General features: G+C 34.0%; 1 protein-coding gene across 13 annotated transcripts in view; it reads right to left on the bottom strand.

Moving 5' to 3' along the window:
* Positions 1-13,281, bottom strand: part of Sei (potassium voltage-gated channel seizure) — a 145,568-nt gene that overhangs the window by 12,587 nt on the left and 119,700 nt on the right. For 11 of the 13 annotated variants that reach the window (XM_072014197.1, XM_072014185.1, XM_072014187.1 and 8 more), the window contains 8 exons: positions 12,343-12,363; positions 3,866-4,020; positions 3,311-3,431; positions 3,035-3,155; positions 2,640-2,949; positions 2,158-2,494; positions 1,646-1,830; positions 1,433-1,557 (listed from right to left, as the gene is read on the bottom strand). In XM_072014197.1, the coding sequence (XP_071870298.1) occupies positions 1,433-1,557; positions 1,646-1,830; positions 2,158-2,494; positions 2,640-2,949; positions 3,035-3,155; positions 3,311-3,431; positions 3,866-4,020; positions 12,343-12,363 (1,375 nt within the window). The remainder of the gene's footprint in view (positions 1-1,432; positions 1,558-1,645; positions 1,831-2,157; positions 2,495-2,639; positions 2,950-3,034; positions 3,156-3,310; positions 3,432-3,865; positions 4,021-12,342; positions 12,364-13,281) is intronic. The other 2 variants (XM_072014188.1, XM_072014195.1) reach the window with 1 other exon arrangement.

Below are 13,281 nucleotides of genomic sequence, written 5' to 3'. Positions count from 1 at the left end.
CTAAAATATATACAAAAATGTTGTATGGTTAGAAAATTGTTATGTATATACACGATATGAATATCTACAAAATTATAATTTCAGAGACTTCAAGATCACATTACAGATCATACTACGTCGATCAAAGCGATTGGGCTAAGGGGGATGTTTTAGCGGACAGAAAAAGAGGGAAAGGTAGAAAGAATGGAGGAATTATGTCGGTCGAGTAAAGCTCGTGAAAAAATGATCTATGCTACAGAGACGAGATCTTAGAAAAAAAAGTATCTATGGTGGAATGAAGATCTTTATGAGACACGAACTAGTAGCAATTGAATCAAGATGAATCTGACTGAAACTGTAATTTGGCGATCGTGAAGTGGAAAGGGGGACAGATTTGTAATTTTCAAGAAAGTTTCTATTTTTCATTAGCAAGATTTTATCTAATACAAAGTGAAATTGATGTATGAAAAATTTGCTACTTTAATATTTTATAACTAGACTGCGGATACCTATGACGAGAATATACAAGGATGTGTACTTAAAGATATATAATATATCAAAAGTACTACGTTTTATTTAAGTTTCGATACTGTATTTTTCATAAACATTCGCAGTCTATAACAATTCGGCATCCATAAGGTTTCTTTAAAACTTTCATATTTACAGATTAATTTCATAGAATTTCTAATAAAAGAATGAATTTACTAACGATAAATGAAAGGAGAAGATCTTGAAAATACTAATAAGCTCTTTCAGCAGAATTTTCTTTCTCTCAACACAGTTACTATTTGTGATTAAAGCAAGTGAAAAAAGTGGGTGAAAATTGCACAATTTCCAATCAAGTGTTAGTAAAAAGGAAAAATTCACATCCCACCGCTTCCACTCCAGGACTACTGTATAGTTGGAGGCAACTGCGATTACTGCACTCTGCTATATAAGATTCGGAATTACCTTTCCACAATAACGTTGTTAACCGGTCCGGCAAAATCGGTTCTCTTCGGAGATTCTAAGCGGTCCAAACTCGTGTAACGAGTAATAAGTATATAAGATAAATAAAGGAATAAAGGGGCAAGCTGAGCTTCTCAATAAATATATACAACGTTCCGAGAAGTATCTATATCTCTCAAAATATACTTTTTAAATGATAAGCGATAATCGATGTGGCGGGTGTTTGCGAAGCAATGATTCAAAAGTACTTTCCTGAATCATAAGGATCTTCCAACGACCACATGTATAGCAAACGTTCGAAACCGAGTAAATCGTAACAGAAGTCCTTACTCGAATATGTATTAAGAATATTCTATTTATCGTGCAGAGAACAACATTCCTCAGACAGTAAGTAGAGGCAAACAAGAGAAAGAGAGATTTACAGAGAAAGAGTATTACTCCACTCCGATGGGGAAAAATGGAGCAAAAGAGAATCGATCGACCGAATACACGCGATTTTTCTCACCGGTTATGGAGTTCAATGTGGAGCTTCTTTGCTTTGGCTCGTCGAACTCTAGGTTCAATGGTGTCACGTCTTGGCCCGCTTTGTCGGTACTGAACTCCAGAATTCCATGACCACTCCCTTTGTCGCTGTTTTTGATAGCAACGAAGAAATATATGAATTTCAGTGAGAGAAAGCATTTATTTGCTTGCGTGGTTTTGATTGAAAAATTCTTACTAGTCTTCCTGATCACCCTGTAAAGAGTCTTGTCGACCAGTAGGGATAAGATTGGTGCCAGGACCACCGGGTCCTCGACGGTATCTTGGTGGACGGAAAGCGAATCTCCTAGCGTCGACATCGACGTCCGTTGGAGTACTGACGGGAAACCTTGCTGATATTGGATCGACACCAGCCTGTTCCTCCTGTAAATTAACACGAAATTTCATTAACTCTTCCAAACACGAAGTAAATACAAAATTCTGTTCTTGTATTTTACATATTATTAATCAATAAGGAAGAATAGAATATTAACGATTACAAACGCTGGTGCTAGGCGTTTGACACTGACTGTCAGGGAAGAGCTGCGACAAAGACGGACATAACAAAAGATTAAAAATTAATCTTCCATTTAAATTACAGTATCTCAGGATAGGTAAGGGATATCGAATTAAACTGAAAACCATTTTAAAAGGGAAGCTTCCCTTATCCATTACCAATTGTGAATAAAAGGATATGTAAATAATACGTACATCTCTCAGATTAAAAGTGATCTCGAGATTCTGGCTAAAGTGATTGGAGAACTCCGGATAAAGAGCCAAAACGTCGAGTAAATCGTCCCTGTGTATCTTGTGCAGGTCACAGTACGTCAACGCACGCACGTTGCAAGATGCTTTGCCGACAGTCGGATATATGCAAGGATTCTCCCCGAATATGTCGTCCTTGGCCAGGATTGCCATCACAACGTCGCCCTTCAATATCTCTATACTGCCGCGCGATATGAAGTACAGAGACGTTAACACGTCTCCTCGATGAACTAGCGTATCACCGGGTGGTGCGTGTGTCGTTTTAAATTTTAATGATAACGCCCTAATTAAAAAAAGGAAGAAAATATTAATCAATTAATTTTTTCATTTTGTTAAACATCTAGCTATATGTACACCCTTGGCGAAAAAAATATCAATACATTAATTAAGACAATAGTAGTGTTTTAAAAGATATCTAGCTTATGTACCTTAAACAACCAGGACTGGCACCCTCGAAGGCTCTACAGTTGTTTAAAAGATTTCTATTCAAATGAAGACAGATGTCCGCCTGAAGGCACTCGGGGAATCCTTTTAGAACGCTGTTCATGTCGATTCCGTTCGTGTACGTCCAAGCATGTTGAAAGTACTCTTCTAACCGTTGACGAAGCGGATTAGGGATCTGATGGAACTTGATGAACTCTCGAACTCGAAGCATTTGCGTATGGTATCTTGCTGTACCGCTGTAAAGCCTCTGAATGATCGCTGAGACGTTACCGAAGATACTGGCATACATCAAAGCTGGAACAAAGTATAGCCGAGTTAATTCGTCGTACATACATTAGTCACTAATTGAAATGATTACATCATTCTGATCGATACTTACATCCGATTAGCATAACGATTATAGTAAATATCTTCTCGGCATCCGTGTTTGGAGCCACGTTTCCAAAGCCCACTGATGTCAAACTACTAAAGGTGAAATATAGTGCTGTGATATAGCGGCTCTAAAAATGGACAGAGGTAAGAGCTTTAGTCGAAACGATTAATGAAGAACTATTTTCGATTCTAGAATAATAAACGAGCGTTCGGGTCGTTTCGCGTGACATTAGATTAGCCACGAAACGACGTTAAAAAGTTACAGTTTGATGAGTTTATTCACCCTTATACTCGGCCCTCCGGTGTTGTTGTGAAAATAAAACTGATGCGTGTCGTTGGCCAGAATATCGAGCCAACCGACTTTGCTCTTCAGCGTTGGTCTCTCCGCGTTTCCTATGGCGTACCTTCAACAAAACGATTCTATCTTTTATCATTTTATCTCCATTTGAATCTATTACAAATTTAGAAATAATATTTCCTTCGCTACAAAATTAATTTCTTCCATAAATTCTTTTCTTCAACTCTTAAAAGAAAAGAAAAACGTGATACGTACGTCAATCTTCTAACTTTAATATCATTTTATGAATAAAAAAGGTATTTTGATATGACATAAATAATAAAATGACATTTCACTGTATCTAGAAAAAAATTGTAAAAAGCATAAAAAAAAAAATAATTGATTGGTGAAAGCTAAAAAATGCGACATATCGTGTTCTTCTTTTGTAGTCTTCAGACATAATAATACATTTAAACACATTTTTAAATTTGTGACGTATTATCGAGTAGAACCGCTATGTATCTAAGGATTAATATTTCAAATTTTTAACGGGAAACTTACCATATACACGCCATCCAATGGGCACTAAGAGCGAAGGTGCCCATCAAAAGGAGTAAAACCGCAGCTCCATATTCGCTATACCTGTCGATTTTCCTGGCTACTCTGACGAGTCGCAGAAGACGAGCAGTCTTCAATAGTCCTATCAAGGTGGTCGTCTGTAAAGAACACGTCACACTTTGTCGATCTCACGCTCGGCCGTACGACACTCTTGGTTCTTTGTTCGAGTTTTCCGTCGAAGCTAAAGTGAACTGACTTTGGCCATCAGTCGAATATCAGCCACGAAGAATACCAATTTCATGATAATTTCATTACGGACGTTTCAATAGGATTGCGTTTGGAATTTTACCCAATTCTTTCAAACGTGATTACGTTTAATGCTGGATATTAAATTTTTATTTCTATTCTATAGCACTTTTGAAGAACGAATTCGTATCGCTACAAGCAATGGAATTATGTGAATAAATTAATTCTGTGCATAGACTGAGAAGAACACTGAAAAATATAGCACATAAATAGAAATCTGTTTCACTCTTTCTAAGTATTATACGTAACCAACCCGTGGATGTTTACATAATTTATTTCTACGAATGTAAATAAATTGAACTTCTTGTTTCGCCTATATAGCTACTAATTATCACGATAAGTATTTTATTTTGGCCTTTTTATATATTTTTGTATATTATGTTTTGCAGTCTTAAATTTATAACAATTGTTTTAACTCAAATATTTTCTATAATTTTACCCATTATGTATACTTTATATATTCTTATATGCATAGATTTTCCATGTATCATAAATATAAAAACATTCGCAGTCTGCTTGCATATTTCATATTTTAGATACACTATCTTGGTTGAATGCAGTGACCCGATAAAAAATGTAACACTAGATAGAAACGTAATAAATAATTGATCTGGCCTGGATATACAGACGTTCTAGACTAACAATAAGCATTCCACGTAATCAGGTTTTTATCGAACGGTTTTCCCTTGGTTGCAGCAACGCCAAAGTCAGTTTGACAGTCTGAGTTATGGCTTTAACCGTAGTTCTTACGAGGAATCTTTAGTACGCCGACTGTCGTCCTCGAGTTCGATCGATCGAGACGTCGGTCACTTTTAGGTCAGCCAGAAGCTTTGCAATACTTAATATCCTCTTTTCATTTTTCAGGAATATTTAATCTTCATAAGAAAAGAACAGTGAAATAAAGAAAAAAAGTTTTCCTCGTTTAAATTTAATCTTTCATTTGGACAAAAAGAAATTGGAACCTGCATTTTTATATGTGTCAAAGAGGCGAAGAAAAAGGAAATTGCAGAAATTTCAACTGACTTTCGAGCAGATAGTCTCGTTCATTGCATTCCCAAGGCAATTTCGACAGAAATGGTTGCCCTCAAGTTTGTAAACTTTTACTATTGAAGTAGCTACGTTCAATTGAATATCAATTTATGTGTAAATTTCTTATGATAGAGACAAAAAGAAACAAACATGGTAGGCGTAGTACTTACTAATTGTAATATCCACTCGAAACACATCGTGGCTAATACAACAAGGAGCGAAGGAATACATTTTATAAGGATGTTATCGATGTTATAGCGAAGAGTATAACTGAAGCAATAATTACAGTTTCGTATAAATCACTAATATGCCATTAACCGCTTCGCTACCACAGACGAGATATTTCGTATGTTTTTTTATTAAGGCGGAAGTTGTAATTACAGAAAAACAGACTCGTGGGATATTTCGTGGCATCGTATGAACAACATTGTATAGTGAGATTCGTTCATGGTTGCGAAGCGGGCCGAAAGTTAGGAGATATGTACAAAATGAACATAAGAGAAGTATCTTGCATGATTACAGCTAATCTATCAAAGTTTTTAGAGCTGACAAACTTCTTCATTTATTTCATTTGGATTGTTCTTTATATTTTGAGTAAGTATACCTTGGGGATTCGATAATTTGAAAGTTCAGTGATTTATAGATCTGTTGATCTGGGAATTTGGTACATTGGAAACTTAGTAATTAATGGATTTGCTAATTTGGGAATTCGATCATTTATGGGCGACACTGTGATTAATTAACGATTCACAGATTTATCATAACACTCTTTGCAATTTGGAGAGTAATTCAATAATTTGCGGATTCGATACGGTGGGAATTTGGTAATTTATAGATTTGTCCATTTGAAAATTTGATAATTTAAATACACCATAACATTAATAATTAACAATTCGCGAAGTTAATGTAGCACTTTCCGATGCATTGAAATTAGATATTTAATTTGGATATACGATGATCTAGAATTTTATTATCAAAAGATTGAGAATATCAGTGAATATATTTTATTACATATAGAAAACATTCAGAATTTCGAAAAAATTATTCAAATTGTCTGTAACAATACAAAATTTCCCACTTATGGGTATTTCCTGTATTATTTATTATTAATGACGATAAAAGATGATTTATACGAAATCTGTGATTATTGTTTTACTTTTTCTCTCCTCTCTTATACGCGTCAGTCAATACAAATGTATGTACCAAACATTTCGATCGATCGAGATCGACATCGCGAATCATTGATCATTTTCCACGATCAAGATTCAACATCGCCAACAGTCAGTCGTAAGGATCATTGTAAGTAGCATTATGCATTCACAATCATATATCGTTACAAACATTCTGCTCAACACAGACTCAGTAAATACTCATGCTTTCTCTTCGATGGAATTCCTTACCTGTCGTTGGTTCGAGATTCGATTAGCCGCATCGAAGAAAAAAGATCGTTCGATCGAACGATAATTCGTTAACGATTCTATCATGCAAAAGTCGACTACGCTCCAACCAAAACTGAACCATTCGTCTAAATAACTTTGCTAACGAGTAATCTCGAACTTGGTACTTGGTTGCACGGGTTGCTCGGCGATAGTTACGCTATTTCAATCAATGTATTAATAAACGAATTAATTCGCATTCTGATGCAATTATACAGAGTATCTTGAATTTTTTTAGTCCAACTTTTTATTATATGCATTATCGGTGCCAAACTGTATGATCATAATCTACAGGTGAAAACAAAATGACGTTTTTTTGCTGTAAATATTGTGTTACAAAGTTAGAAGCAAATATCGATCGTAGCTTGAAACATGTACACGTATAGCAATGTATTCTGTATTATAGAATAATAGGAAGGTTGATTATATTTATTTTGTATATATTGCATAGTCGTGATTGATTTAAAATTAACAATTAAAGCTTAAATTGTCATATCAGACTTCATGCAGCAAGTATTTTGACAATAAGTACAAGTATTTTTAATAATTTGCAAGTATTTTACAAATACAAATATTACAACATAAATATCTTAAACAGTAGAATCAGTATACTTGGATTACATAAAACGTCATAGTACAATCAATAGACTCGTATTACACAAACTATGCTTTACAAATATTTATCTCTCCAAAAATTCAGGTAGATAGATTTCCACTATATACCACCTATCTTTTTAAAATTTTCACCTGTAAATTATGTTCCAACAATTTAGTCAAAAAGACAATACATAAAAATCATTCTGTACATCCTTCGAACCATTTCCTCATTTTTTTCTTTCTTTTATAAGCGATCGAAAAATCGTCATGCTCGTGCCACAATCACACTAGAGTTTTGGTCGAACGGAAACAGAATGATGGATGGTAACGCGATATTTTTAAAACGATATTATCTCTGGTTTTGCTTGGATGGCCACGGTGCTTTGAAGACTCGGTCGCGATTTATGGCCTGGGACGAGCTAAGCTATATCGGCCAGAGATGAGAAAGTTGGCCGTCTTTTATCCGGCCTCGGGATTACCAAGAATATCCGAGGACGTTTGATAGCAAAGATTGATAATGCGAGAAATGTTATTACGATGTACACGCGAACCGGTGCATCAAAGGAAGCATCGTGGAAGCTTCGAATACACAATGTGTTCCATCTTATTGCCTAACGCGATCTTATCTCACTTTTGAAACGACTTCAACGTCGTGGATGCTTGCTGACTTCCAGATAAACTATTGTCGAATAATTAGTACCTTGAATTGTTGGAATAACGTTGGGTAATCAAATATCTGAATGATCGATAGTATGTTTGCAGTCGTTAAAGGATAGACGGCTAATGGCCTGGATAGAGTATGGAGGTTTATGATTATGGTAAGATATGATTGTCTGAGTCATCTAAACAATTGACAATTCCTGAATAGAATGTGGCATTTCTAAAAACTTTGCTATTTAAAAGTTTAGTTATTCAATAATTTCCAGATTCGGAATTTAAAAAATTCGGTGATTCATTGATCTGTTAACTTGGGAATTCAGTACTTTAACACTTCAGCAATCCTTTGTTAATTTCAGGATTCGATAATCTATCGTAATTCGGATAATTTATTATACAATTTCTAACTTTAATTTAGTAGTTATTAGAAGTGCAACAGATTTATTAATATGGGAATTCGTTAAAGTCAATATGCGATATCACGATTAATAGGCAATTCATATATTTAATTCCCTCTAGACTCCAATATTACAAGCTTCCACGAAACTTTACGATATGATCCACATGTGAGTCGCTCAGAAGCCATATTGATCAAATGCATAAGAGAATGACTATTATTATATACACTATTTTCTCAAATTTTCTTTGAAATTTCTAATTATTTATGCTATCCTCTCGTAATAAATAAATTTATAAAAATAAGATTTCTTTATCGAGATAACGAATGTTAATTAAACCTGGATGATGTGAAGAAATTGATACTTTAATAAAAAATGTAGTTAACAATTTAACAAAAATTTAACTTTTGAAAGACTGATACTTCGATCAGTGTATGGTATGGATGAAATAAATTTAAAGACAAGAACCTTCGAATATACGGTGATCAACCAAGAGCCAGCAGCCAAAGAGAAAGGAAAGATTTTTACATCTTGCCGTGTAAATATCTCCTAGCAACCCGCTGATCGTTATACAATGCATATTATACGTAAGTAGAAAGAAGACGAAGCGTTCAAGCGATAGAAAACACACATGATCATTTATCGTGTACAAAAAATATCCAGATGTACAATTATAATAAAACATGATACAACAAGGAATATGAGTTCTCGTCTTTTTTGTATTAAAAGCGTAAAATACAAAACAGATTTGTTAAGAACATCGAATGAGGAAATTACTTTAAATGGTAATAATACGTATACACACAAAAATTATCATATTAGGCCGGGCTTGTACGACTTTCTTTATGTAGCTTGCAACAGAAGCGCAATTAATAAAAATGGTAGAGAAAAGCTCGACAACGTAAAAATAGAAGATCAACAGAGAGAATTGATTAATGGATAATCCAGAGAGATAAAACGCCAAAAGCTTACATACGATCGTTACAAAATCCCGCTGAAAAGTCTTTCGGTTTCGGGGTGTGTTCGTTGTGTTACTGTGTGATCCTTTGCGTCTTTCGCGTGTTTCTATGCGTTTGTGTATGTATTATATATCACTTTATTCATGTATATGTACGTGTGATTTTTTCCCTTAGAAACCGTCTATCTTCAATTTCTTATTTTGTATTTCTTTTTAGGCTATGCTATATGGCCTAGGGGTAGTAAATCACGATTCTCAGTTACGATTTGATCAGAAGACGAGCATGTATTTGGTTATATTTTGATATCCTAGAAGAACTGAACAATTATTCAGCACATCACAAAAGTGTTCGAACACTTGCAGAAACCTTATGAATGTATTATAATTAATATTACATATAATGAGACAGGACTATCATAATCATATTGGTAAAATTTGAAACAAACCTGGAAATGTATATAGAAGTTAGAAAATATTTGCAAGTGTATATTCTGTAGACACCACAAAAGTACTTAGACAGTCAATTATTCGTTAGATAAATAAACTTCAATATTTAGTGGCACAATATATAACATTTATCATACGCTTAACATAGCTATTTTTTATTAATATGTATTTGTAATAAACATTTTATAACTTCTATATATACTTCCAGATTGATTTCAAGTTTCACCAATATAATCATGATACCCGTACCTCGTTATAGTGGTAACAGAATTTCAAAATCCTTTGTATAGATATAAAGATTTACTATCGTATGGTAGAGCGTCATATACTTTCGTGAACCATTGTATGTGCATCATTATACGGTTATACGTAAAAGTACTGTCAAGAGTACTCTGAACCATGTGTATCGTGTGGGCATTTATTGATATCAGTGAATTTTGGAACAATCGATTTGACTGCGAGAGATCGATTTTTTGGGGGATTATTCTTTACGAGCTATCATTTCTATTTCGACACTGTTTCTTTTATATCGTTACATTAGGGGAAGGTCGAAACACTTGTAAGTAAGCACGGATAATTCTGCAACCCCGAAGCACAAATTTAGTTAAAAGGTACAGTCACAGAATAATAGTTAAAACAATTCATTATAGTACTAAATATAATACTTGATAATCTGCATGATACATGGAAATGATACATCAAATAGTTCAGAGAAGAAGATTGAACAGATAATATTGAATATGACGTCCATAATTAAACGCTTGAAGTTTCAGATTTTCAATATTTTTTAGTTTTACTAAAGTTTTTCGTACTCGATATTGTGAATTATTGCAAACATTTTATCACGGAACGCAGAGTATTTTAATTATTATGAAATTAACAATTGAGGTTTTCCGCAACTGCACCTTGTATCCTTAGAAAAAAAAAAAGAAATAAAGGAAGAGACAGAGGGAGAGAGAGAAAGAGAGAGAACAGAAAAACAGAAAAGCTGAAGTGCAACAGATATAAACGAGATAAAACGTACAAACGTTCCCTGCAGGTTATTTAGAAACGTTCGAAAATAACGACGCTCTTTTAGCAAGCTCTCTTGATTCCTTTTGTTAGCCAGCCATTTCTCTAATCTCATTTCATCTTTGATCAGGCTTGAATAGCTCCGATATACAGTATCATCTAATTCGTGCCACAATATGTATACAACACAATTGAGGCAGATCAGAATCGAATGAATGTATGTTCGAATTATTTCGATTAAATCGACCATCGATATTTTTGGTAAAAATAAAAAAAAAAAAAGGAAAAACAGGGGAAAAATTCGTTGGTCCACTAACTACAGAAAACACTCTCTAACTATTTGCATTATTCTCAACAAGTATTGATACCCAGATAAAGTCTCTACGATACTATGTGAAAAATGGGGAAAGTGAGAAAAGGAATAATAACGACAAAAGATCGAGAGAAAAATTGGATCAAGTGAAAAAAATGAAAAATCGATCGTTTTACGTTGTAACGTAGGATCAATATTTGTTAGGAATAATTCATCTAAAACTATCAACTACCTAATCAGGATATATTATGTGTATATATATATAAAATATGTGAGTGTATATATATATATACAATACAATAATTTTATGAAACATTGATTATGAAAATATCTTTCATCTTTTTTTGCGCTTCATTCATACTTCGTACTATCGGCAAAAAATATATATTTTACAGAAATGTTTGTATACTCGGAAGGATATGCTAAGCTCAAAAAAAAAAAAAAAAGGTAACAAAAACAAGTACCTGTGAATGCTACGGTTTTATACTTTGATGCAAATCGATTCTCCTACCAAGAGATCGTACGTGAATACATAATAATCACTGATCATTATCCTTATCCTTATCCTTATTATTATTATTATTATTATTATTTACAGTATCGCTTTTCCATTGCAAAATACTTTACTGTGAACATGCAGACGCTCCCTCAAGGTTCATCGTCGAGAAATTTTTCACGCCGCAGAGGACGGGAGCAAGTCGATCGACATTTCTCGTTTTCTTTCTACGATTATACCGAGGCAAACGAATGCTTCCAAAAATCTGGAAACAAGATTTCATCGCCGATTACTCTCTGTCTCTCTCTCTCTCTGTCTAACATGACTAACATAAACTATGGTAAAAATGAATTTAACTTCTTTTCCTTCCTTTCATTTCCTTTTTTTTTTTTTTTTTTTTACTTTCTTTAATGTCGATCGACTTCGCTCTAACTTCCTTGATAAATCGTGGGGTTGCAGTTGGTCGAATTTTCTTCTTGTATGGTTCTTGTGTGTAAATTGATCGTGATTTATGTACATGTATATGTGTGTGTGTGTTCGTGTGTGTATGTAGGTGTACAAGGTGGACACACACGTGTACGGGTTAAGATCGTGGAAGTCGATGCGGAACATCGAGAACAAAATGGGTTTGATTGTATAGAAAAAAATTCTGTGCAAGAAAAAATATCAGACGTGTTTCTTATTTGCGTTTGGTGAATCTTTAATCATTAGTGTGTAAAAAAACGTGTGTAAATCGAAACCTGCGTTTGTATTAAAGAAACAACAAAAGAGAAAAGGGAAAAGAAACGTCAGCCTGTGAGTAATTTTTCTGTGTGTATGTGTGTCAACTAACCTCGTCCTTGTCCAAGCCGAGCTACGGAAACGTTAAACTGAGGTTAAAATTCGTTCGTTTATGATTTCGTGATGATTTAATTTGTTGTATTTTATTCTTTTTTTTTTCTGTTAAAAAACAGAGTAGGAAAGTAACAGAAAAAAGGGACTACATTTTTTCATTTGATCTTTCCTTCTATTTTTTCGGAAAAGAATTACTGAGACAATGGGAATTAATTTAATCGATATATTCGTAAAAAAATTCACATTTTCTCTCTTTGAAGATCTTGGAAAAAGAAAAATTGTTCGACGTATTCTATTCGATTTTTGCCGAGACATAAAACTCTCGCTAATTTCTCCTAGATTGATTTCAACTTACGCAAAGTGCTCGTGAAATAAACTCTCCTGCACGCGCAATTAAAATTACACTGTCCTACATTTGCTCCTCCACCAAGAAACACAGGGAAGAAAGGGGTTATATAGATTATTCGCAGGTGCATCATTATTTTCTATATTTCTCTTTTTTTTAACGTGCTCGATTTTGCGTTTTGAATCGTTTCCTCTTTTTCTTTCTAACGAGCACCATGGGAAACAAAATGGAAAAAAAAAAGATTATCTTGCGTATAGGCATATGCTAATATCCTGTCACGGAGGAGAGGCAAAGAAAATACACGAGAAATCATGAGGAAACCAGAACAGAACGGCTCGAACGTAAAACGATAAAAAATTGAATTGAGAAAAACTGAAACGATGGAAAATAAAAGAAAATAATAAGACACGGGACAAAGAATACAGAAGAGAAATCTTGACAAGGAACTGACAACAAAAATCTAACATTTCGACAATCAGAGCAGAAATCTTCACAGCGAGAGAACTAAACTTACTTACACATGTATAGATCAAGTGTGTATGCATACGTGTGTGTACAGGTACAAATTCAATTAAATGCTATCGTTATAAA

Source organism: Bombus fervidus, chromosome 12, assembly GCF_041682495.2.
Source record: "Bombus fervidus isolate BK054 chromosome 12, iyBomFerv1, whole genome shotgun sequence".
Lineage (NCBI taxonomy): Eukaryota > Metazoa > Arthropoda > Insecta > Hymenoptera > Apidae > Bombus > Bombus fervidus.
Note: the sequence above shows the minus strand (reverse complement) of the source record. Positions and strands in the feature narration are given on the sequence as shown.